This window comes from Lissotriton vulgaris, chromosome 9 (genome assembly GCF_964263255.1).
Source record: "Lissotriton vulgaris chromosome 9, aLisVul1.2, whole genome shotgun sequence".
NCBI lineage: Eukaryota > Metazoa > Chordata > Amphibia > Caudata > Salamandridae > Lissotriton > Lissotriton vulgaris.
In genome coordinates this window covers 155,676,802-155,703,935 of record NC_141697.1, presented here as the reverse complement: position 1 = coordinate 155,703,935, position 27,134 = coordinate 155,676,802, and the positions used below count along the sequence as shown (strand labels likewise).

The following is a 27,134-nucleotide window of genomic DNA, read 5'->3' as shown; positions in this document are numbered from 1 at the left end:
ATGAAGTTTCCTGATGGTGTTAGAAACAGGTGTGAACTTGGGAAGTCCCGAAAGCAGCCGGGCTGCTGCGTTTTGAATTGACTGCATCTTGTTTGTTACTCGAGTTTGGGCATGTAGGAAGAGGGCGTTACAATAATCCAAGGCGGACAACACCAGTGAGCTGATCAGAGTTTTCCTGGCTGAATCCGGTAGAAAAGGTAGAATTTTCCTTATCATTTTAAGTTTCATATGAGCCGTGGCAGCAATTTTGTTAGCATGCGCCATGAAATTAAGACCCACATCGAAGGTAACGCCCAGATTCCTAACTTTAAGAGCTGGACTAGGAGGTGTTCCAAACGATGTTGGCCACCAAACTGATGACCAGCCAGGAGAGAGGTGACCGAAAATGACCACTTCAGTCTTTTCTGAATTAAGTTTAAGACAGTTCGTGGCCATCCAGTCACCTATGGCTACCATCCCTCTTGTGAAACGTGTGGCCACCTCCTCACCATCCCCTTTAATGGCCAGTACCAATTGGGTGTCGTCGGCATAGGAGGTTAGGCTCATCCCAAATGCTTTGATGACAATAGCAAGGTCCGACACATAGATATTAAACAGTGTCGGACTTAGGGATGAGCCTTGCGGAACCCCACAAGGCAGGGACACCTTAGAAGATTGGTATGGTCCTAGGGATACCGCCTACGTTCTGTCAGCCAAAAACGACACAAGTAGGTTCAACGCAGTTTTTTGGACCCCCATCCGTTCGACACGGTCGGCCAAGATCTTATGGTCGACCGTGTCAAAGTCCGCAGAGAGGTCCAGCATGACCAGAACTGCTGTTCCCCCCCCCCCCCCCCCCCCCCCCCCCCCCCCCCCGATCCCGTATGGCTCTGATGTCATCAGCCGCTTTTAGGAGGGCGATTTCCGTGCCGTGGCATTTACGGAAACCAAACTGGGTGTTATCGAGCAGCTGATGTTGCTCTACAAAGTCCGAAAGCTGCTGATTCATAGCTTTTTCTGCGACTTTGGCCAAAAATGGGAGACTGGCTATAGGCCGGTAGTTTTTTAGGTCGTCTTTGTTAAGGTTGACTTTTTTTAATAAGGGTTTAACCAGCGTGTGTTTCAGTGCGTCGGGAAAAATCCCGGAACTGAACATGGCATTACAGACCGAAGTAAAGGTTTAATCTTAGTCTCTAAGATTAAACGTGCACGTAGTGGAGGCCAACTGTTCACATACAATGCATCCAGACTCTGGAAACAGTACCCCCCTCCACATATGCTCCGAGCAAGACTACCTCAAGTTCAGGAAACATCTGAAAACCTTTCTCTTGCATTAACCTCCTCACAGTTTACATGGCGTCGAAGCGCTGGGATGCCCCTGGGTAACCACGCGCTTTAGAAATGTTCCTTAATTCATTCATTCATTCACTGCTTTGCTGTATGATAATTCCATCATTATTGCCACCAGCAACAGAAGTCGAAGCAAACAGGACAAATCAGTAGCTGCAGGTTATTCCCCATGTTTTCTGCAGAGAGCTAAATACACCGGAAATCTTAGGTGGCATTGTGATTACTACTGTTGTGCATATCTGCTTTGTTTAGCACCTTTCGGTGTGTTTTTAATGTTCTGCTGCTGTTGGGTTTCCATACTACTGGGAATGTAATAGTTAATGAATTGTGAATCTGCAATGTGGAGGGTGATTGCCTTTCGCCTCGGGCTGTGAGTGGCATGGTTGGCACCAAAGTGAGTAGGTGAGGAGCCTGTAATGTGCAGCAAGTAATTGCCTCACAGCTTTAGTGGTGAGTTGGGGTTTGTGTCGCAGACTCACAACTACGGTGTTCTTGGGCTATGCAGATATAGGTTTTTACAGCAACATTATCCATTTCAATGTCAAGATACTTAGAACTGGAGGCTTCACCTATAATAAACTATTTCAAACACATTTTGCTCCAATGTCCTTGGTTTACCCACAAAAACTACACAATGGTTTGTTTTTTCACAATCAAAATCCCTTCAAATGTAGGTAGTCACGTTATGGTGATATACAATCACACATAATGGCTATTATATTTTACACACCTCTAAAAGGTTTTGTCGTATTGTACAACCAAACAGCAACCCTAAGAACAGCAGGACTGCTTCGAGGATACCCTCAGTGAAGATGAAACGATCACCAAGTTATTTATGAGTTATGACTCCTACGTTGATGAGATGCTGCAGTGTTTTGTAAGACTGGCCTACATACTTCAAACCCGTTTCCTTTCGGTTCAAAATATTTCTGCCTCTTCGAAGTGCTAAATATATCTTACGTAATTAATAATTTGAAAGAAAGAAAGGAGAATAAAAACAAAAACTGCTTTCCCTAGCAGGCTTTTCAAACTGCAGAAACAATGTTTCCTTTTTAATAACAGAAATGCATATAGCTACCTGTAGAAAGTCGTGAAACACCATGGATGGGAGCGTACGCCGCGGGGGGACGGGCACACGAACAGCAAGAGGGGGGTGGGGGGCGGGCACACGGACAGCGGGAGGGGGGCCGGGTGGGCACACGGACAATAGGAGGGGGGCCGGGCCCGCACACTGACAGCGGGGGGGGGGGGGTCGGGCATGCACAAGGACAGCGGGAAGGGGTGCGGGCGTGCACACGGACAGCTGGAGGGGGCGAGCAGGCAACATAAGACGGGATACACAAGACGAGCGGTAAAGGCACGGAAAGCGGGAGGGGGGCGGGAAAGGCACGGATAGCGGGAGGGGGGCGGGCAGGGATAAACCCCGGAGTACCACTGAGCGGCATAAAAAAATCAGATATTTTGAGTGTGTGCACACAATTCGGTACGTATTATACTTTGCAAACAGTCCTTGTGAGATTATTATGTAAAATAAATACTTAATGACAACCGAATTCCAAGCGGCTGCGACAGTTATCCAACATTTGTAGGGCGCACCGCTGCCGTCAGGGAAGCACTTGAAACTACCCGGAACACACACAGGTGGACCCGGATGTTAGGCGGGAAGGTGCGGTTGAAGTATGTTCTATGTCTGAGGGGTTGCGTGAGATTCTGTCACACAGTAGTGAGCAGGCGTACTAATGAGCCAGAGCCGCGCGAGATGTGACAAAGAGTAGGCATGTTGTTCCTTTCAGTCGTCTCGGTGTGGAGAATCCGGTAGCTCAGAGGTCTCCTGGAAGAATCCTCTGGAGTCCGTGCTGCTATAGGGCACTGGTGGCTGTTTGGTGCGGCTTGTGGACTGGATTCAGTGGTTCTATCTACATGCTGACGGATTTGTCAGTGGTGTTCATTCTGCACCTACAAGCTAGCGGAGTATGGTAACGTGATCCAAGGGTTTAAAATGGAGGGGAGGAGTACGATCTAGTGATTAGAAGGTCGGCTTCAGCAAAAAGTCTTTCTCCGCCCCCCACCTCCAAATAAGGTTTGCGTCGTCGTGAGCGGCGGAAGGCGCCGTGTGATATTATTCAAACTCAATGAAATAGAATGTCACAGAAAACTTAACACCTGCAAATGTCCGCTTAAAGTACACCTCGTGGAGAGGGTATCTTACTAGCCACACATCTATTTTACTGCACTGCCATAAGCGATCTGAAAGCACCAACGTTATCATGACAAAGACAAAACACAAAAACCCAGCACGGGATAAACGCAGAGTAAAAGCGCCAATACTCACTTTTGTAAGAGAAGAATGACGATGCTCTCTTCCAACAAGGCACTCACCTGGACTTCTTCCGCCGGCGGTCGGCTGCCGAATGGGAAGAAAACAAACGGACTACAAAAAAAAATAAACCCGGCCGCGATGACGATCAGGAGAGGGAAGAAATCGCGGAAACGCCCACGAATCTGGTCCGGCCATGACGGACAGATCTCTGTTCCAATGGCTAGCCTCCATTTATGGAGCTAGCCAATGGAACAGAGGGCGTATTCCAAAGCCACATATTATTCTCATTAGGTTTTCACCTTAGTGAAAAGCCTGTGAAGTGCGCAGGCTTTCACTTAGGCGAAACCTAAAAAGCAATGCCAAAGGTAAATTATAGTAGTAGGCCTAAGAGAAAGGCCTGAGGCCTACACTGTAGTAGCTTATTTACCTAATTATGCCAAAAGGACCAAAGATTTTGTCCCAACCAATCAGCTTACAGCACCCTCTACAACCCTCTCTGCAGAGCCAGTTCTCCTCAGATTTTCACCGCACGTCGTGTGTGGAGGGAGTCTCCCTGAGCTCTGCTCAGTTTCTTCAGATTTTACTTCTTTTTTGGTCAACCGGGACCATACTTCATTTCTCTGACCCTATTAAGGCAGTAATATGGCAGATTGGCAGAAAACTAGGTAATAGACTACGAAATATGTCTAACCTTTTCCTCAATAACTCTCACGTTCTGAGAGATGAGGCTATTAATGGGACTACAGAGACTTTTATCTGCCATTTCTGATGAGAACAACAAGGATTCCTTCACCTCATAGGAGAGGTCAAAGGGAAAAGACGCGCCAGGAGCCTCCAGAGGGCGCGCATAAAGCCATAAAGACTCACCTCGAGTCTTTATACAGCATTTCTCACAGAAAGAGGCAATTGGAAAAAAGTTCGTCAGAGGCTGATTCTACAACTCATTAGGGAAATCCTCTTGACCTGACATTAGGAGTCTAAAAACTCCATGTCTACTATTACTGCCTCACCAATATTGACCTCATCTACGATGGTCTTGTCTACAATGGCCCCCTATGACGGTCGTAGACGATGGTAGTCTACGAAGGCCTCATCTATGACGGTCGTTGACGACTGCCTCATAGACAGTCGGCGACGACGACCTCATCTAAGACGGTCGGCGACGACGGCCTTATCTAAGACGGTCTCTTTTACAATGGCATTGCCTAGGCCTCAGCTCGACAACCTCATCTATTATGGTCATCTACAACGGTCGTCTATGACAATGGCCTCATCTATGTATGGGCTCATGTACGAATGGCCTCAACTACATATGACCCCCATCTATGAATGGCTTCATCCACGGATGGCATCATCTATGATTGTCTCCTCTATGATGGTATTGTCTGACTCTCTGACAGTCTCATCATCTATGTATGGCCTCATCTACCAATGGCCTCATCTACCAATGGCCTCATCTACCAATGGCCTCATCCAACAATGGCCTCATCCAACAATGGCCTCATCCAACAATGGCCTCATCCAACAATGGCCTCATCCAACAATGGCCTCATCCAACAATGGCCTCATCCGCAAATTGCCTCATCCACGAATGGCCATCATAGGACTGCCTCATCTATGATTCCCTCATCTATGGATGGCCTCACCTATGATTGCCTCATCTATGATGGCATTGTCTATAACTAGATTCTATGATGGTTGTTCATGAGTTATCTATGACGACGTTCCCGTCTGCAATAACCTCGCCTACATAACCATGTCTACGACCGTAAAGTCTACGATGAGACAGTCTACGATGGCCTCATCTATGGCAGCATCCTGTACATAATTTAATGAAGCGGGCAGCAGCTAGATTTCAACTGCCAGTTCCAGTCAAACAGACAGAATATTTCCTTCATGATTTCAAGGAAGAATCCAGAAAGTTCACGAGAGTGGTACCTATAATAGACAATGTCCATTCCAGCAGTGCTTCCGCGCATAGAAAAGAAATACTGCGCACCTGCTAACAGCCCATCCTGTCTGATAGGCCACCCTTCAGCCAGATTCAGTAATTTCACAGGCCGCCCAACAACAATCTTGAAATCCACGCCGCCTAACAAGGAAGGACGTCGTCCGGACCTTATAGGCAAAAAACTAAATAAATAAATACATTCTCTATGTTGGCTGCGACCTCTATTAGAGCTGCCAATCTTCTAGTTATAATCAGCTGTTATGACCGTCAAATGTGGTCAGACATGGCGAGTTTCATTGACCTCATTCCTGAGGACCGAAGGCAGGAAGGAACGTGCCGCGTCGGAAGCTATAGATTGCGCCTTGCACATCGTGAACACCAACTTCCGTCAGCTAGCAGGAGCTGCAGTGCTTAGACGTCAGGGATGGCTTACAGCCACTACTTTCAGACCTGAGAGGCAAAGCAAGATTCTAGACATGGCCTATGATGGAGAGTTTTTGGTTTGGTAAACATATTGATGAAGCCCGCTGAGCTATAAAAACTGACACGGATACTGCACGATCATTAGGCACCCTTCAATACGGGCGCGGATCTGTCAGAGGAGCGAAAGGACATGGTTTTTCATCAAGAGGAGGATACCAAAACCAACAGAATAAACAGTATCAATCCCAGTACAGCCTTAGAGCGAGACATCATACCGCCAATAGTCTACGACTAGTATCTCCCGTCAGGGTGGTCGAAAGAGATCACAGTATCAAGGCCGAGACACTAACCGGAAGCAGTGATCTCCGCAGGGTGCCAACCATTTTATCTTCCTTACCCATGGGCCCGAAGATTTCAGCTTTTGTTCAGAAGTGGCAGGAAATTATATCATACCAATGGGTTCTAGACCTAGTAACCAATGGCCACACCCGGGAATTCATCAAACAGCCATCTCCTACTCCGCCCAGGGTTCCCCCTCCCCTTCACAAGATTTTGAGTTGTTTAAACGGAGGAGATTTTATGGCTTCTCTGGATATGGATGATGCGCATTTCCACATTCCTATCCACCCCAAAAACCATAAATGTTGGCTTTCAAGTGGCTGGTGCCCATTATAAGTTCAAAGTGCTCCCGTTTGGGCTCAAATCGGCACCAAGAACCTTCATGACGTGTTTGGCACCAGTGGCAGCAGCATTGAGATCTTGAGCAATAAAAGTATTCCCTTATCTAGACGATTGGCTGCTCAAAGGTCCTTCAGAACACGTAGCCAAGATTGCCACATCAGAATGTACCCATCTCTTCTCTTCTCTGGGGCTGGTTCTCAACAACAGCAAATCACAGTTACGTTCTCTCCAAGTCATTTTTTTTCTCGGAGCAAGGTGAGACACGGTCTAGTGCAACGCATTCTACGTCTTCAAAAATTGGCAAAGTTAATTTAAAAAAGGTCAGTCTCAGTCCGAATGTTTACTTTGTTCCTGAGGATGTGCTCTTCCGCGATACATCTCCTACCCTTGGCACGGCTCAAAATGAGACCTCTTCAGGAGGAACTGCAACTTCAATGGCAACAAGCCATGGGTTTGTTGGACGATACCATCAAGGTAACGCTGCGCATGATAAATTCTCTGCATTAGTGGTCGCAGACAGAGAATCTAACCTAGGGTCTCGCGTTCCTACAGACCATTCCAGATTTCGTTTTAACGACTGATGCATCCATGGAAAGATGGGGAGGTCATCTGCAGGTTTTACAGATTCAAGGAAGATAGTCTCGAAGACAAAAACAGCAGATCAACAGGCTAGAGCTCCGTGCCATTTTTCTGTCTCCAAGCATTCCTCCTGAGGATTGCGGGTTCCTCTGTGCTAGTCCGGACCGACAATACCATCAGCATGTATTATATCAACAAACAAGCAGGAACAAAATCGGCTACGTTCTCGCAAGAGCATCAGAAATTGTAGGAAAGGGGTCACATTCCACAAGATGCCCTGAGAGCCAAACACGTCAGGGGCTAACCCAGGTTTCAAGCTTGGGTTTATTCGCAACGAGAGAATACAATGAATGCCGATATTACGCCAGCATATTCCCTCAACAGGGATCAAGAGGGATGCGATGGTCAGGGATTTGTGCATACGCTTTTCCCCCAATACCATTGATTCCGAGGTGCTCCACAAGATGAAGCTGGAAGGTTGCCATTTTATTCTTATTGCTCCCCGTTGGCCAAGACAATATTGGTTCCAGGAACTTCTACTATTGTCTCAAGACAAGCCCATTCGCCTACTATCGACACCTACGATGTTGTCAATTAACGGAGGCCAAGTGGTTCATCCAGACCCACAGTTTTACACTTGCACGCATGGCTCCTCATTTCTTACAGTTCAAAGACCTCAACATTTCACAGGACTGTCGTGAAATATTGGCCAGATCTCGTGCCCAAAGCACAATCAAGCCTTAATGCTTCAAATGGAAGCGATTTTGCTGTTGCTGTGAGGCGAATACTATTCACGCAGCAGCAGGGGACGGTCCTCCACCCGAACCTGTCCAGTCTCCACCTCCATGCTTGGAGATTGAGCGGCGACAGTTGAGGCCATTTGACTTGCTTCCTGAAGTATGTAATGTCATTCTGGCAGCCAGACGTCCCTCCACAAAGTCAGTATACGCCTGCAGGTGGAACAGATTTGTGGCATGGTGCACAGCAAAGGCTGTGGATCCACTTAATGCCCCTCTTTCTGAGGTTCTTCTCTTCCTTCTTTCTCTTACCCAGCAGGGCTCTGCTCTGGGCACTATCAAGGGTTACCTTTCTGCCCTTTCAGCCTTCTTTGTTCAAGTCCCCCATTGTAAACAAATTATTAAAGGGCATCAGTCATATGTTCCCTTCTGTTCCTTTCGTGATGCCCCAGTGGGACTTGAACCTGGTTCTAACTTACTTGATGTGCGCTCCCTTTGAGCCGCTTCATAATTGTCCTCTACGTCTTCTTACCCTTAAGACTGCTTTCCTGGTTGCTATCACCTCTGCCAGGATAGTGAGTGAGCTCCAGGCTCTTTCCTCTAAACCTCCTTTCCGTCCATCTGGACAAGGTTGTGTTGCGGACAAAACCCTCTTTCCTGCTCAAGGTAGTCACAGCCTTCCACATCGGGCAGTCCATCACCTTGCCCACCTTCTTTCCGCCTCCGAATCCCTCGAAAGAGGAAGAGAGGCTCCACCGTCTGGACCCAAAACGTGCGCTCTCTTATTATCTGGATCGCACACGCCCGTTCCGGGGGCATGACCAACTCTTTGTTGGTTACGTGGGCGCTAAGAAAGGACCGGCGGTCCACAAGTGGACCATCTCTCGGTGAATCGTGTTGTGCATCCAAGCGTGTTAATATTTGGCTAAGAAAGAACCTCCTGTTGGGCTGAGGGCCCACTCCACTCGGGCCACGGCGACTACTACTGCCCTGGGCCGAGGAGTCCCCTTGCAGGGCATTTGTCAGGCAGCTACGTGGGACTCGCTGCACACGTTCGCAAGACACTACTGCCTGGACAGCCAAGTCCGGAGGGATGGCTTCTTTGGCCGTTCCGTCCTTTAGGACTTTCTGATGTGATTATTGGTTCGCAGACCCACCACCGGGGTTGGTATTGCTGGGGTATCTATTCTAAGGTAAGGAATCTATCACTAACGTGTCTCTTTCAGATGCACAAGTTACTACTTGTGTAATGATATATCTGTAAGAGACATTAGTTAGTATTAGATTCCTTACCGACCCACCCATCCTCCCCGTTCTGTGAACCGATATCTAGGGTTAAGGTCATCCCCTTTCAGGGCCCTAGTTTCATGGCACCAGTGTTGGTTCTATCATGGCTCTGCGTATCTGGCGCAGAAAAGCGGTGTATAAGAACTGACGTCAGCGCGCGAGGGCGGCGTCTAAGTACTCCGGTGACGTCATTCCGGCGCTGACGACGGACGCGGAGCCGCGGATGACGCCTACCGACGCGCAGGGGTATTGCTACGCAAAAGTTTCCGGATCCAGTCTGACGCCTGGGGATATTCGAAGGTAAGGAATCTATCACTAACTAATTTCTCTTACAGATATATGGTTACACAAGTAGTAACTGGTGCACCAGTACCTCCATCAAGTGCGCCCTAGACGCAGCAGCGCGGGCAGTAAACACCAGCGTACTGTTACGCAGACATGCATGGTTGAGAATTTCAGGCTTCAAACCTGAGGTACAGGCCTCTATTCTAAACCAGCCATTTGACAAAGAGCACCTCTTTGGTCCAGCAGTTGACACCTCGATGGAAAAGATGAAAAAAGATACTGAGGTCACAAAGTCCATGGGGGCTTTGCAGTTACCTGCCAATAGGGGCTCCTTTCGTCGCTCCTTTTACAGGGGTTGCTCCAACAATATTTCTACAGAAAATCCCTCCTCCTCTTACAAGGGCAACAACCAATCGCCCTCATCAAGAGGCTATTTCAGGGGAGGTTTTAGAGGAAACCATGGTAAGGGAAGAGGAAGAGGCAACTCCACACGCATTTCTCCTGCAAATTACAAACAGTGACTGCCTTCCGCTACCCCCAATCATTCCACTCCTGTAGCGGGACGTCTCTCACAATTTCTCCTTGTCTGGAACACAATCACCTCAGACAAATGAGTTTTTACAAATTATCCAATATGGTTCCTACCTGGAATTTACCCCCCCCCCCCCCCCCCCCCCCCCCCAAACATTCTTCCAAGATCGCATGCAATATCACAAGACATCTTACCCATCTAAAGCAAGAGGTTCTCTCTCTGTTAGAGAAAGGAGCTATAGAACCAGTCCCATTAAAATATCAAGGGCAGTGGTATACTCCCTGTACTTCTTAATTCCCAAGGACGGCTCTCTCAGGCCCATACTAGACCTCAGAGTACAAAATCTATACATTCAGTCGGACCACTTTCACATGGTCACACTCCTTCAACAAGGCAACTTTCTGTCTACTCTAGACTTTAAGGATGCCTATTTCCATATTTCAATACACCCTACTCACCGCAAGTACCTCAGGTTCATAGTAGCAGGCCAGCGCGATGAGTTAAAGGTGCTCCGATCCAGCGTAACTACCACACCCAGGGTTTTCACCAAGTGCCTGGCAGTAGTCGCAGCTCAACTACGAAGGCAACACATTCACGTCTTCTCATATTTGGACGACTGGCTCATAAAAGCCAGTTCGCAAAAAAGCTGTCTGTCACACTCAAAAAACCGTGCAGTTGCTCCACAATCTTGGATTCACAGTAAATCTGTCCAAATCCCAACTACAGCCTTCCAAAACACAGGCATATCTGGGAGCACAATAGATGCACAAAAGGCTTTGGCCTACCCCAATCCCGCCAGAATCCGCAACATGCAAACTTTACTCTGTTTCAGCCTCAACACTCATTGCCAGCCCGAGTGTTCAGGCAGTTACTAGAGAGGATGGCATCTTGCATTCTAATAGCCCCTTACACAAGACTCCAGATGCGTCCCCTTCAGGAGTGCTTAGCACATCAGTGGAACCAAGCTCAAGTTCTGTTATCAGATCTAGTATTGGTGGACGACCACACCCATCGGTCTCTGCAGTGGTGGAATACACAAAACCTTTTAAAAGGGTGGCTCTTCATCAAACCGGTTCCACAGATAGTTCTAACAGCAGATGCACCGATCACTGGTTGAGGAGCTCATCTCCAGACGCATACAATTCAGGGCATGTGGAGCCTGCAGCCAAAGTTGGTTCATATAAATTATCTAAAGCTGCTAGCGCTCAAATTGTTTCAAGTACATCTAGTAGGCAGAGCTGTCCTGATCCATACAGACAACATGACCGCAAGGTACTACATACAAAAACAGGAGGGGGGACACTCTTTCCAGCTGTCACACCTAGCACAGGCCATCTGTATCTCCTTGCAGAACACCTTCCAGGAGTAAACAATCGGATTGCAGATCTGCTCAGTCGTCAAAGACAACGGATCCACAAATGGGAACTCAACCCTCCAGTTCTCCTCCCATTCTTCCAATTGTGGGGCTTTCCGGACATAGATCTGTTTGCCACAGACCTAAACGCAAAATGCCCAAGCTTCGCATCCAGGCATCCACACCCATTGTCTAAAGGCAATGTACTATGGATGAATTGGTCAGGGATATTTGCCTACGCTTTTCCACCTCTCCCACTCATTTCATTAGTGGTTTGGAAGCTCAGATAGGCATCCCTGACACTAATCCTAGTTGCTCCCACATGGGCCCAGCAACCCTGGTTCACAACCCTGTTGGAGCTCTTGGTAGTTCCTCACCAAAAACTACATCTCCCTCACAATCTTCTCACTCAGTCATGAAGAGATAAGACATCCAGATCCCAGTCATCTCAATCTTGTGATCTGGCACCTACAATCTTAGTTTGGTTACCTTAATCTCCCACCAGACTGCAAGAACATCATCAAAGAGGCTAGACGTTTTACCACAATTGCATGCTATGCAGCAAAGTGGAAGCGATTTGTAATATATTTCAATTAGATATCACATCACTGCATGGCTTAAAAGACTCATTCCTCCAAGACTTCCACCTGCTCCAGTGTGGAATGTTAACATTGTCCTTACAAGACTGATGGGTCCGCCCTTTGAGCCATTGCTTAGATGTGAACTGCAATTTCTCACTTGGAAGGTAGCTTTCCTCATAGATATCACATCACTGAGGAGAGTGGGTGAGCTTCAGGCACTAACCATAGTGGAACCATTTTTACATGTGCACCAAAACAAAGTGGTTCTTTAGACCAACCCTAAATTCCTACCAAAGATGTGTTTGCAAGACAGCAAGCTAGTGTGGGCCTAGCAGTTTTAGGTACACTATTTCAGACGACTGCAACAGTTACAGGTTAGCCACCTCTTTGGGGGCTAACTGCTTTATAGTCTATGCAAAGCATGTAATCTACAGCTCACATGCCTCAAACAAAAAATGCTACTTCCCAGTATGCATCTGTTCTTGGCAAGTAGAGCTGTAGATTCACATGCGGCCACCCATTTCCCCGGGTACTGATACCTGTTGCTTTAATATCTTACTTAGATACATATAAACATGGACATCTTACTACTCTTACTAACTCCATTATCACCCTCTGCGGCAAACAATCAAACGATGGAGCTGATGCCCATGCACATTATTACCGAAAGGAGGAGTCACAAGGTAAGTGACCTCGTGACTGGAAAAGACTTCTTCGAACAAAAACAAAGTGCAAACATCCGGATCCAGCACTAGATAGCAGGCTTTGTAAAGCATGTGAATCAATAACAGAAGCATACTGGGTAAGTAGCATTTTTCTTCCTCTAAGTAATTTATTTCCTTTTAACTTCACCCTAGCCCTGAGTTTTTTTTATATTTTGGAATATTGCAGACAGCCCTGAAATAATTATGTTCAGAAGCTGGAAAAGATATTTTTTACAATAATGCACTATCCTAGCAAATAGTCATAGTACTGTACAATACTTGAAACTTCAGTATCTACACAGATCGAAAGTTGATGGGAAATGGACCAACAGTCCCCTCCTATCTGCTATGTACCTACATATTTTAAACCCTAAATCCAATGTGGTCTCTACTTTACCCCCAACTTTAACTTCCCTTTCTATCACAAAGGTTATTTTGAGTTTCTCTCAAATTCTGTGATTTGTCTTCCTGTCTTTTCCATAGATTTTGAGACGTAATCGGAACATGGGTCCATTCACGGAGTGCCCATGTAGCTTTCAGAATGTTCTTGCATGCAAATTTATTTTATGTCTAGTCCTATCTAGGAATCTGCCACTGGCCTTGCTTAACTATCGGGTGGTCTGCGGCCTTGCATGGAAAATGGCGCACTGGGCCACCCTCTGACCAATGTCAGACATCCTGATTCTACACCCTCCTCCCACACCCTCCAAAATCAATTATCAAAGCAAAATGTTTTGTTTAGAATGATAAATCGATGCTAATCATCTTTCTAAACAAAATATTTTACTCAGATAATTCATTGCTGCTTTGTGCATCAGTTTTATTGCATTACTGTTTTTCTATTTAGTATGGCTTTGACGATCAAGAAAATTAAATGCATATGATTGAAATCCATAGAAAATGCATATTATAGTATTGCAAGATATTCATCTGTATTCCTGTATTGCAGATCTGAGGAGCCAGATGAAAAGAAAGCACTCTTGGATGATGCAACCATGTTATCTACGCAAATGAGTGGTGACTTGCAGAACAGTCAGAATGCATATAACTACAATGCTTGGTATCAGGTAATGTTAAACTTTTCTACTCCGCTAATTAAAAAGAAAAAAATCTCAAACATGTATGAGGGTATGAGGATTTCCACATTGTAAAGCTGACGATTGCCTATGTGTGGATGATAACATTCTGTGCACTCCTGCAAATCTAGTGTTTAGTATGCAACATTAAAGTTACTCTGCAATGTGAAGTTTTGTTTTCATGCCTGGGGTTTGAGTAGGGTTCACATTCTTTGAAATCCACAACCAACAATGCAAAGACACTTGTACTCCTCGTTAGAGTTTTGTTTCGTCATAGGGTTCAGGCCTGTTTGGTAGAGCTTTACAAAATAGACGTGGATTTGCACCAAGGACTGGAAATGTGATGAGATGCAATCATTAAACAACAGTGCAGGACTCTGGAATAATAGGGTTACTTTCATGCTCAGTGACTTAACGGTTTGGATCAGGTCAAATAAGGATGGGATGTTTAGATCTAACATTAATTTCTTAAATTTTTTTCTTTGATCGGCATAGGTTCTGTAATATTTTCTTACCATGAGATTTTCATGTGAGTGCCTGCCTTGCTTATGGCAAAAGACACACGGATGATAGATGGAATGCAGAGCATATCAAACATTCACCCCCAGTAAAGATATCTGGGTTAAATCCATCGTTCTTTTGCTCACCATGCCACCCTTGTTTAGACCCAGCCATATGCAAGTCAATCTTGACTCTGTTCCTCATGGGTACAGTCCAGCCCTAACTGCCAAGCCAGGTCCTCCCTGAACTGAAAAGAAGCATCCTGGGACCGGTTTCGGGGGATCACCCCTCATCAGCCAGGCGATTTGAATCCAGTGGCACAGCGAGCCTGTGACCCACGTCTGGGCATATCTAGCACACTTAGGGCTAGAAAGCAAAAGACACACAGATGATAGACGGAATGCAAAGCATATCAAACATTCACCCCCAGTCAAGAGATCTGGGTTAAATCCAAGACTGATTTGCATATGGCTGGGTCTAACTGAAATGGCATGGGGAGCTAAAAAAACGATGGATTTAGGCCCATATCTGTGTATGACATTGTTCAGCATTCTGTCCACCAATCGTTCTTTTTGTATTTGTCACCCGAGTGAAACAGGCATTCATAGATGGGGGACCGGTGCTCTCCATGCCTCTGGAGTCAAGCTAACCTGGCTGATGAGGGGTGATACCCCGAAACCGGTCATAGGATGGTTGTGTCCAGTCCAGGGAGGACCTGGACTGGCCGTTCTGGCTGGACTGTTCCCATGGGGGAACAAGGTTAATATTGATTTGCATATGGGTGGGTCTAAACTGAAATGGTATGGGGAGCAAAGAAAACTATGTATTTTGGCCCAGATCTCTGTTCTGGGGTGAATGTATGACATTGTTCAGCATTCAGTCCATCAATTGTTCATTTTGCCCTCGCTTATGGAGCATTTTGGTGCAGCAAGACCTTTAGGCAAAGGAAGGATATACTCTGGGCACATTTCATCACAATGGAACACAGTTCCTCACTCACAACTCACTAAATCCTCACATAAGCTTTCACAGGGTGCTTTTGAAGTAGACTTCAGAGAAGGCACTAAAATGGGTGGTGTATGGAAGACTATCAACCTTTACCTTCGTTGCTGATCTGGGACCCCATCTCCATCTGAATCGTAGTCCAATTTCCAGAGATCAACTGCCTCCTAGCACACCAAGGACATATATAGTGCCCAGCCAAGACTTGCGTTCGAGGCAAACAATGACACCAACATTTTCATCTACCACATAAAAAGAACCATAGTCAATTGAAAGACCTGAAGCAGATCACCTTCAGGAGTCTAAACAATCTCAGAGGAAAATGAGTTTTAGAAGTCAAAACATTCTCTAAAGAGGATCAATATCCAAGCAGACCTTCAAAAGAGGATGGAGCTATACACATATGCCGACTCATGATGATGATCAAAGTTTAAATCCAGAGAAGTCCTTGCCTCAGAAAGAGTACCTCTATTTCAGCATAATCAGAGTCTGTGTTGAAAGCAAAACATTTAGAATTTCAACCTCGAAACTTGTTTTGACCATTGCCCAGAGCATACCTTAATATGGCTTTCCGGCTCACTGGTAATATCCTGCAATATAGCTAGACATTGCAGGAGTATATCTGCTCATGCATATAGGTCTTCAAATGTGCTATAATGCACCCTGCCTTAGGGCTTTCAAGTCTTCTGTAGGGGTTCCTTACATATAGCCCAAGCAGTGTATTTGGCATGTACACAGGAGTGTCAAATCATGTTTTCAAACATGGTTTGCACCGTCACGCAGTCTGCAGTGGCAGTCTGTGTGGAGTTTGTGTGTGGATCTCTTAGGGCGGCATAAGATACACTGCAGCCCTTACGTACCCTTTTTAGTACCCTTGCCCTAGGTATCTGGGGTACCATTTACTATGGGCTTACAGGAGGGCTAAAGTCCTTGGCCAGTTATAGAACAATCAGACATTACCTTGTTTTAAGGAAGGAGCACCGGCATCGAGGTGTGGTTAGCGGTCCTCAGTGCACTGTCAGTCTAAAATCAGCATCCAGCAGCTAAAAATGTGTCAAAAAGTGGGGGGACAACTGAAACTAAAGTTCAGTTTCCTCCAACCTCGTTTTGGAGCGAGGGTCATTTATCGCTCCTATTAAGGAAACTTGGATACATGAGTCAACGGTCTTGATGTTGCCATTGCTATCTATTCTTTCTTTAAAGGTTGACGTATTGATTGCACGTTCATGATAGATGGGGAACCTTGAAATTATTTCTAGCAAGTATTGTTTTGTTTGGAACTGGTGGGATTGCAGGAAAACTTCTCTTTTATATTTAAAGCATCCCTCCGTCTTTCAATCTCTGCCCCCAACTTCATCTCACATATATAAAACACTGTGCCTCATTTGCAATGAAGACTGCTAATTTTATGATCCTTGGGTCTTTGAATTGATGTTCCTACTCGTCATAATGTTGCTCTGTACTTAAATGATTACAATACTCTGGGATGTTCAGACTGCTGGTCAGGTTTATTATTTTACTATTTATGGTGAGATTTCCCCAAATCCTGACCAACAACTTTGGGCCAACTATTTTGATGATCCATGTTCATTCTCCTTTTTAGGTCTTGCCAAGGCAGGGCAGCACTTGCATTATCTCTTCAAGACATAATGTATTTAAAAAAATGATGGATTTAGGCCCAGATCTCTGTACTAGGTTGAATGTATGACCTTGTTCTGCATTCTGTCCATTGTTCTTTAGGTCGAGGACCGTCTCACTGCGAAGCACTGGGTGGAGCCCGAGATTTAATGTTTCTTAGAGGGGGCTTGGAACCCGCCCCTCTCCTCCATTTGCTGGCTTCCTAAACTGAGGCCAGCCATTGGAGGAGAGGGGCGTCACTCGGTTCAAGCCCCGTCTTTTTCGGATTCGGGGGCGTGTTTTTTTCGTTTTTTCTATCTGTGACGTCATCCGTCTCTCCGCAAAAAACACGCCCCCGATTCCGAAAATTTCGGCCGTTTGCGGCTGCCATTTTTTGTTTGGGGTTGTTGTCGGCCACTGTTAAGGAGCTGCGTGCGGCCGGGGCGCGCCCCAGGTGGGCACTGGGGGCGGCCGCCGCTCGCCATCCCCCTGAGGATTACTCTGAGCTGCAGATTGAAAACCACCGCTCGGGATTGTTTACTGTAAACCCGGCGCACAATCAGTCAGTCGGATGGAGGGTCGTGGTCGGGGATGGAGGGCGAACTGGCTGCTAATGGAGTCCCGAGCCGTCGCTGGCACCCGCTGCACCCCTTGGCACACTTCGAGGCGTCACCCGCGGCTCCGCGACTCTCCCTTAATTCCTTCGCACTGTGCCACTTAAAGAGCGCCCTCTCTCCACGCGCTCCCCGGGCCCCCTCCTCACTTTCTTCTCCCACTATCGCGTGACTAATCTCTGTCCTTCACTCCCCTGCTCTCCCACTGTCCCTCCTCACCCATTAACCCCTGTCACGGGCTAACTGGCACCCTTCGCCCGTCTCCTGCTTTGGATGGCTGGTTGGCTGGGTCTTCCCATCTACATGATGGCAGGGTCTAAGAGTTGTACTTACCTCGCCTACCCCACCTGAGGGGTGGAGGTGGCAGAGGTGGGCACACCTCCCTTCCTCGCTTGGTTTTCCCCGCGGTTCTCCCGTCCAAAGTGGGGGGCAGAACCAGTGGGGACCAGTTGCTGAAAGGAACAAGTGGCCTGGGGAAACTCACAAAGGCGACAAGCCTTTGAAACTTACCCTTCGTGGACCCTGTCCATCATAAGGGGGAGGAGGCTTAGCACATCGTCCCAGGATGTGCATTGTTTCAGGCCCGAGAGCAGCAGGCTCTCAACTTGGGGGTCCTGAAACCTGTCTTATAGTGTAGTTCCTAGTTTCCCACTAGGCCCTGCGCATTGGAATAACATAAACAGTAGTATCGACGTAGAAGTGCGGATCTTCCAGGCCTCCACTGACTATGCTAAACTTAATTGGGTGTGTTACCAACTAGCTCAGAGGTCACTGGAAACTTTCTTCTCTGCATAGGAAGTGATCAGCTTCCCTGGCACAGACAAGAAGGGATTCAGCTTTCCAACAACCGTGCAACATGACAACTTTGCTCCTCAGATTAAGAGTCAATCTCTAGGGTCGTGTGAAACAATAGACATATATTTCACTCAGTCAGATTGGTGCAGATTACTTTCACAATATGTAGAGACTAGAGAGACGGGCGTTTGTCAATAAAAGGTTAACATTTATTGAACAGTCTTTCTTCTCGTACAAGAGAAATGTATTGCCACAATTGCAAGACTTGTTATTATAAAAAGTACGTACAGTAAGATAAGTATTGCGAAATAATACTGTAAAAGCATTGATATGGTTTCTTAGCCATACAATGGTTTAAAAGTAATAAAACATATATACAGTCATATATACATTAGGCTAAAATACTCAACTGGTGCTTCTAACTAAGCCTACCCCAGTGTGCCTGACCTAAGCCTAACACGTGGAAGGGGAGTAAGTAAGTAGCTTCAGTTTAAGTTGGTTTTGCCAAGGTTTGCTTCAAGAATTCTCACTAAGGGTTTAGTCAACACCATACCTCTGAATAGAATGATGGAGGTCTGGTATCTCCTTCGGGGGAAACTCGGTATCCCAGTCACCCGCGAGGGTAGACTAGAAACGCTGGAGCTGGATTTCTCTGCACGAGAAAGGCAGCGTCTCTCTTCAGCGCGTCGAGGAGGAGGAGGGGGGACAGCGTCCGCGGGCAGCTTGGCATCTGCTGGGCTCTTCGCAGAGGGACGGCTGTTCAGCTCCTAGTTACACCACACCATCGTTCGCGCTTTAGCAGCGATAATGGTATCAGCAGCTTCAGGCGACAGGCAGCAGGCTGCAGCAATAGGAACGCGCTTTGCTTAAGGCAACGTTGGTAATATTTATACCTGACAGGTGCCTGGTTTGACGCAAGTTTGTTGGACATAAGACGTCAATTAAAGATGTCACTAGGAAGTGATAGCCATCAGTTGCTCATTAGAGTTCCATTACTAATCAAAACACAGCAAGCGATGATTTCCAGGTTTGCTGAGTTTTTATCTTGTTGAAGAACTCGGAGTGTTAATCTAGGAATATCAGATAGTGACTTCTGCTCTGTCATTGCACTAATTGGTTGCAAAGGAAGTGGCAGAGAACTATTCTGGAATGTGGCTCTGTTCGTGTGAGGCCAGAGATGACTTTCTGAATATCGCACTTGAACGGTTATGCCAATATAGGGAATAAATGGATTTATAGCCGAATAGGGGCATAAGGTCACAGTATCGATCAGGAACCTAGATAAACACGCAACAGTCTGGTGGTGGCAGCTGAAAGCAGCCACCCAGCCTGGACACTAGTGGTAGGTCGTTTTTTACGGGGCATCTTTTCATTAAATCCCACACTGGTATTGGTGTGGATTAAATGTGCTGAGAAGTTTGATACCAAACTTCTCAGTTTTCAGTGCAGCCATTATGGTACTGTGGAGTTCGTAATGACAAACTCCCAGCACCATCTACTCTTAATGGCAGCACTGCACTTCCAATGTCTAAGAATGGACTTACACAAGGTTGGGGTACAGGACTCATGCACCTGTACCCTCACCACTGGTATAGTGCACCCAACGAGAGGGTTGACTTATCTATGCCAAGGCAGTGGGTTGTAGGCATGGCGTGCAGGGGTGTGGAAGTTTTTAAATAAATGTACTTGTCCAATGGACAAAATGTTACTGAAATCTACTTGTCCTGTAAAGAAATCCACTTGTCCAACATAATACCAATTTCAGTTAGCTGGCATGAACACGTGTGCCATTTGTATATTTCAAAAAATAAACATTTCAATCTGTATTTTTTCGTAAATTTTAACCCCAGAACTTTGTTGTTATAGAAATCATATTGTCAGTGTACTACTAATATGGGTGTACTTCCTTAATATTGAAACCTGTGGTGCAAAAGTTCACAAAGATACATGCAGTAGGTGCATCAATCCCTGTCTCTATACACTAACTGACAGAAGATACTCTTAAGGCCCTCACCACAAAGCAGACAGAAGAGGCAAATGGCGAACATGCTATGGTGTAGCTGATCGCTTTCCGGAGGTATCGGAAGAACAGAGACAAGATTCTGGTTACAAACTTATTTGTTGGAAATACAACCTTGCCCACAGCAGCCAGTGGACTGAAAATGGTGACCTGACTCTGAGCTGCTGCTTCTGTTCTAATTGGCAGTCTGGCAGAAGTATGAGATAGTGAGAGAGAGAGAGAGACCGTGAGAGAAAGAGACCGTGTGAGAGAGAGAGAGAAAAAAGTGTGTGTGAGAGAGAATGAAACACAAACAGAAACGAACAACGACCACCAATGACAGACAGATTCGTACACACTCTGATAGATAGAATACAAGCTCACAGACAGCAGACAGTTAAAGCAGAAACGACCGCACATTTGGCGCAAAGGGGATGCCTTGGGTATTTGTCTTTGTCCATATTGCCCTACAATTGCTTTCAAGCTGAACTTTATTACCCCAGTAAGTTCCCCGTGCCGAGGCTCCCTGCTGCCTTCACACTTCTGTCTATCCTAGAGAAGTCTCACTGCTTGGGATTAAAAAAAGTCCCATTTTTGTTTGGGAACTATATTAGGCGCTCAACAAAGTTTTACAGTGATCGAGTTTCCAAGAATGCTCTCTTTCTGAGGGGATAGGTGTGCATTTTTATTTCTCTTCTGAACATTTCTCAAAAAAGTATAGAATAAAATGTCTTCGCAAGTACCCAGTGAGTGTTACAAAAAGCATTGCACTGTTGTGTTTGTGTATATAAACTATTAATATGTGGTTTAACTAAGTGACACGTCTAAAAAGAATAGCTAGGCCATGCTTTTGTTATTCACTTGCTGGTTTTCTCCGATATTGTAGACCGGTTATTAATGTATTTTACGTTCTTGTGATTCTGAACACTCTAATTGGCGATTACAGTCTACGTTGGAAAAAGGCATGAAAAGTAATATTTGTGGGAAAGCATTTTTCTTTTTTTGGCATACTTCGCTCTGATAACCTCCGGGTCTAGCCAGCGCTATATAAAACTTTCAAAATAAATAAAAATAAAATATAGCGCCAACTCGACCAGAAGGCATTGGAGCTCTTTTCATGAGCACCGTTTACATTACAGATTCAGGCATGGGGAGATAACGTGATTTTGCCCAGAATCACAGGATGTGAACGCAACCCCGAGGCTCGAACCCTGGTTTCCAGCACCAAAGTCGGCAGTCTAGCCGACGGACAACATCCTCTCCCCTTGCATTTGCATTAGAAAACAAATAATATATCGGAATTTCAGTGAAATATTGTGCTGACTTAAGCTGCGAAAATAAAATATCCACGTTCCAGGACCACATTAAATAATTTACTTTACACAGCGGCTCAGCGCAACTGGTATAGTAAAGCATCAGGCATAGTAACAGCCCCTCCCAAAAGGAACTTTTGTTCACAGCAGTGGCGGGCATGCACAAAAGCCACCTCGCCACTGATACTACTTGCAGGATGACCATTGTAAGTACTCACAATGGGTGCAAGCGTCCATGGGGCTTCTCCTCTTCAAAGAAGTTCAACTCTGGGAAGGGAGAGAGGGAAAGAAACTTCCAGCCACTAGATGGTCTCCGAGGCCCCGAAGCATGTCTCTGGGGACACACGGGAAGAAAGTGTTGTCCCGGAATCATGCTGCTACCTATGGCCAATAGCAGCGCAGAGAGCCACCATCATGCTTTTTTTTTTTTTTTTGTATGTTCTTATATAGTGCTAGATTACCTGGGGAGGTATCTCGGCGCTTGCCTTGGGAACCCGTCCTGGCTTTTCCCTGTGAGATAGCCCCTACAGGGCATCCCCAAGGTGAAAGCCAGGCACCCCGCCGCGGGGGGCCATTGTGGAGATTATGCAAGCTTAATGCCCAGAGTTGCAGTGTGAGAACCCATGATTGGGTCAGGCACCGAAGCGAGAATTATCGAGTCCGTGGACATTTGAGCTCAAGACCCTGCCGCGTCTGGAATTGAACCTTTGTCCCGGGTCTGACCTCTGCTTCAGGGTTTGCCTGCTCTAACCAGTGAGCCACACTTCTCCATGCTTTATTCACTAATGGAAATTAAAATGTTTGTCATGGAGGCGGGCTCATGTTTTCCACAGCCAACATGGGCCTTGGGCCAGTCCTCCAATCACAGGCCTTTGCAGATGTCCAAAGGTTATGAGATTTGTTTAATTAACTGGCTGTGAATACTAAAGTGTCTCAGCTCATCCCTTTGCTGCGTGATTTTAATGTCTGGTTGTCCGTGGGGCAAAATAGACATTTGATCTTCTTGTCCTCTATGTAAATCCACTTGGTTCGGGCGATATAAATCCCCCACCCCTGGATGTGTGCCATGTCGACTCTTCACTTTGCTCTGCACCAAAACAAGCAGCCTGCCAAGGCAGTGTGTGAGTTTAAAGCTACAGGACCTCTAAGGGTTGCACAATAAGTGCTGCAGCCCTTAGAGGCCTTCCCTGATCACAGTGCCCTAGGTACCTGTGATACCTTTTACCAGGGACTGACCTGCGGCCAGAGAGTGCCAGTTGGGTTTGGTCTTGAATGCAGTTTTAGGGAAAGAACCTAGGCCCTGGGTACCCGATTGGCAGGAGTCCAGGGCACACTCAAAGTACATCAGCAGTTCAGCAAAAAGTGGGGGCAACCATTCAGAAAGAGGGCCTCTTTCTCACAGTCAGATGTTTGTTTCGGGAGAGGGGTGGCTTCCAGTTGCGAGGCGCGTCTTGGGGATTTCATTCCATAACCCCGCCTTTAAACCAGGCCACCTAAAACGCTGGGTAATATGCTGGAGGGATATAGGACGTATCGAGAGGGATTGTTATCTTATGCTATTTGTGAGTTTCAATCTCTTTATCATCTCCTGGAATAAGCCTGGACTCTTCGCTATTTCCTCTTGTGAGAGAAAGTTTTATAAAATGAATAACTCTTATCTAAGTGCAATAAATTAGGCTTAATTCCTTAATCACCATTGGTGAATGTTAGTATCCATCGACCGTGCCACAAGACCAAACAAGCATTTGCAATGCAATAGGTTTCGCATTTGCAAGAGTTTAAGCTATTGGCATTGCAAATGACAGTGCCTTTTATTTATGTTTTAAAAACCAACTCATAAATAAGTTATTGTCATTCACAATGCCAATAGCTCAGGGGGCGTGGCCAGCCGCCTAAGATGCCGGTCGCAGTCTAGTGAAGCTCCAGACCCCAAAGGGGACAATATCCTGATTATCACCGTGCCACGGCTATACAGTGTGGCCTGGGGGGGTTCTGGAACCTCCCCGTCGCAGCCAGGATACAGTGTTCACCCCGGTGAGATGAGACGGTAGCGGGATGAAAATCGCGGAGGCCACCAACGGAGCGCGTAGAGTGCAGCCTACTGAGAGAGTGCTGGAGAGCTTGCACTGAGGCCCCTGCTACCCTGATCTGGAGGAAATCAGAGGCGCATCTATGCCTGGAAGCCACTCCGATCTGCTCGCCTGCACTTATCCGGTGGAGAGGGACTGGCGGACCGAGGGCGGAGCATGATGAGCTGAGCAACGACATCTAACCACAGAGCGGTGGGGGACGCAGTGCCGGCAAGTCGAGCTGGGGACGAGCGGCCCTTACTGCCTTCCATTTCCTTTACGTGGCCTGCCGTTTCCTCTACGCGACCTGCAGGAATTCCAAGGAGCTGCACGGCGGGGGAGTAGAGTGCGGAAGACAGCCTTAATTGTCGGTGCAGTGTGGTGGAGGCTCCTCAGCGGTGCAGAGGGATGAACAGATTTACTATTTATTTATTTATTTGGGATTTGTTATGCGCATGGCTGCCTCAGCAACGAGGCGTCCCAGTGCAACCAGAAACAGGCGACCAAGGAGTGCAGGGTAAAGGATTAAATGGCCAAATTAGCACCTTAAACTCAATGCGCTTTTCAACCGGCAGCCAGTGGAGTTTAGGGAGCACGTGCGCCACCGAACAAGATGTGGGCGATGCGACCAAAAGCCGAGCTGCCGAGTTCTGAACCCTCTGCTACCGCTTTAAACTCTCCTTTTTGTCCAGTCTGGACAAAATAGACGCCTGGACAATAGTCTGGCGCACCTTGGGAGGGGAAAAAAAACTAACAGCGGTCTTAGGGGTCCACGCAACCGCCCAAAACAGACCCCAGCAACGACTTTCGTTTGTTTGTCAAAGGTCAGGCCATTGTCAGACCACACACAGGTTCTTCACAGCCTCCTTGGGTGGTGGGGTGGGTTTGAGACGATCCGGCCAGCACTGCTCGGACCCAGGCTCCTGATCCCTGCCGAACAGAATCTCTGACTTACTGGCATTCAACTGCAAACAATTCGCTGCCATCCAGTCGGAGATGGCTAGGAGATCGTCCTTGAACTTCCCCAAACTGGCGTTGCATTTTTTCGAGAAAGCAATCACCAGTTGGGTATCGTCCGCATACGACACCAAAGACAGCCCCCTACCCTTTGCCACCTCAGCCAGGGGTCTAACATATAAGTTAAACATGAGTGGGCTTAATACCGAGCCCTGTGGCATCCCTCGATGCTGGACAAACGACTGTGAATTAAATGGAGGTACTGAAACCTGGAAAGACCTATCCTCGAGAAAGGACAGAATCCAGGCCAAGATTTCATCTCTAATCCCAACTTCCAGGAGGCGTTTCAGGAGTATGTCCTGGGAAACGGTGTCAGATGCGGCACTTAAGTCCAGGAGCACCAGTGCAGCCGAGTCCCCAACATCCAAACTGCCCCAAATGGCCTCCGACACAACCAATTGCGCAGACTCTGTGCTATGCTTGGGTCGGAAGCCATGCTGCGATAGATCAAAAATAGTGTTCTGCCCAATGAAATTGGCTAAAGTAGAATTCTCATGAGATTCCACCAACTTAGCCAAGAAAGGGTGCTGGGAAATATGACCCGGTAATTACCTGGTTCCCCCGGGTCCAAAGAAGATTTTTTTCAATGATGGAATAACTTTAGAATGTTTTCAGGCCTGATCCAAGCGACAGGTTAGCCAGTCCTAAACACACAGGAGAAATCAAGGAATGAAACCGACAGAAAAAGGCAGGGGATAGGGTATCAGCTGGGGAGCCTGATTTAATTTTCAAACACAGAGCCTCAAAATCCACGGATGTCAGGAGCAGGAATGATGACAAACTGCAGCCCACCATATTCTCTGCCACTTCTGGCATCGCCCCCTCCAAACGGGCGGCCATTAAAGGTAGTCCCAGATAGATCTGTTCAGCTTTATTAACAAAGTGCTGTGCAAGCTCTTTGCATTGATGGTTGGAGGCAATAGGCGAGGCACTGACCACACCTGCATTCTTCATACCTTTGAGGAGGGAAAAGATGGTCCTTGCGGGGTTCGAACTGGCTAAGATTTTATTAGCCAAAAACTCTGCCTGTGCTCTCCGAATGCCTTTGTGATATTGCTTGATGGCCACCCGGTATTCTAATTTAGCAGACACATCATAACGTCACTAGGCGCGCTCTAACCGCTTGCAGCCCTTCTTTGCCAGCGTAACTGACTCCTTGAACCACAGGTTAGAGGGTCCTCGCCCCTTGCCTCCCCATTTGGCCGGGATGCAATTGTCCAGTCCAGCCGTCAGCCATTCCTGGAAACACAATTAGCCCTATCCACATCGGATGGAAGCTGAGGCCTGTGCTCGGCAAGCAAAGATGAAAAGAGGTCCAGATCTAACTTGTGCCAAGGGCATTTAAGAACTTTGGCTGGACAAATCACTTCAGCTTTGCCCTGTAACTGCAACCCGAATGGCACCAAGAAATGATCGGTCCAAGATAGCGGGACCGGCAGATGGACTATAAGTGGGCTCAGATTGGAGAAAATAGGATCCAGCAAGTGGCCAGCCACATGGGTACCTTTGAGGACATGCTGCAACAGCTGGAAGGCCTTCAGATCTACCAGAAAACTGGCGATCTCATCTTTCAGCTCTCAGATAAGGGCGTTTCTCTCTACCCCTCTCCTCCCTACCCCCTCCCCCCCCGCCCCCCAGCTAAAGCACACCTACATTTTGTGGGGCTCCACGAGGCACCCTACTGTGTGACAGCCCCAGGGGGCTGCAGAGTGAACTCAGATGCAGTATGACACCAAGAGTGGCAATCCACAGGGGACAGACACTATCAGCAGACTCGAGGGTACAGCGGAGCACCGCTTAGGAAGGAGGAGCAGATACACGCTTGACCACTGAAGAATAGACTGCTGGTTCTCTGTGGGGGCCCATAACATCAGCGCCAAAACTAGCAGTTGAGAGTATTTGGCGATGGGCAGGCTCAAACGCAACGTTTTAGACGCTAGCTTGCCGGCAGGGGAGCCACCAGGACTCCAGCGACAAGGGGCCGGGCACTTCTACCACAGGCCCTACTGAGCTCCACTTGGAGAAACTGGACTTAATATTGAAGGGGATCCGCGACTCCAAAAAGATAATGGAACAGCAGATAGGAGCCCTAATGACTGGCCTTACTCTACTACGGGAAGACCATGGTAAGCTCGCTGAAACGGTGCAGGACCATGACAAGGCACGGACTAGCAGAGCACTTCAATTCACGGAACAGGAGACACAAATTTAACAACTGCAACACCAAGTTACTGGACTCCAGGACCGGGTTGAGGACTCGGAGGGACGCAACAGACTTAATAACATCTGTGTTATTGGTCTGCCAGAACGGAGCGAAGGAACGAGACCAGCGGATTTCATGGAGGCATGGTTCAGAGAGCATGTCGCC

General features: G+C 47.1%; 1 protein-coding gene across 2 annotated transcripts in view; it reads left to right on the top strand.

Annotated features, from left to right (window-relative positions):
* PRPF39 (pre-mRNA processing factor 39) overlaps positions 1-27,134 on the top strand; it is a 508,214-nt gene that overhangs the window by 434,963 nt on the left and 46,117 nt on the right. For both annotated transcript variants that reach the window (XM_086937261.1, XM_086937262.1), the window contains one exon: positions 13,713-13,830. In XM_086937261.1, the coding sequence (XP_086793387.1) occupies positions 13,713-13,830 (118 nt within the window). The remainder of the gene's footprint in view (positions 1-13,712; positions 13,831-27,134) is intronic.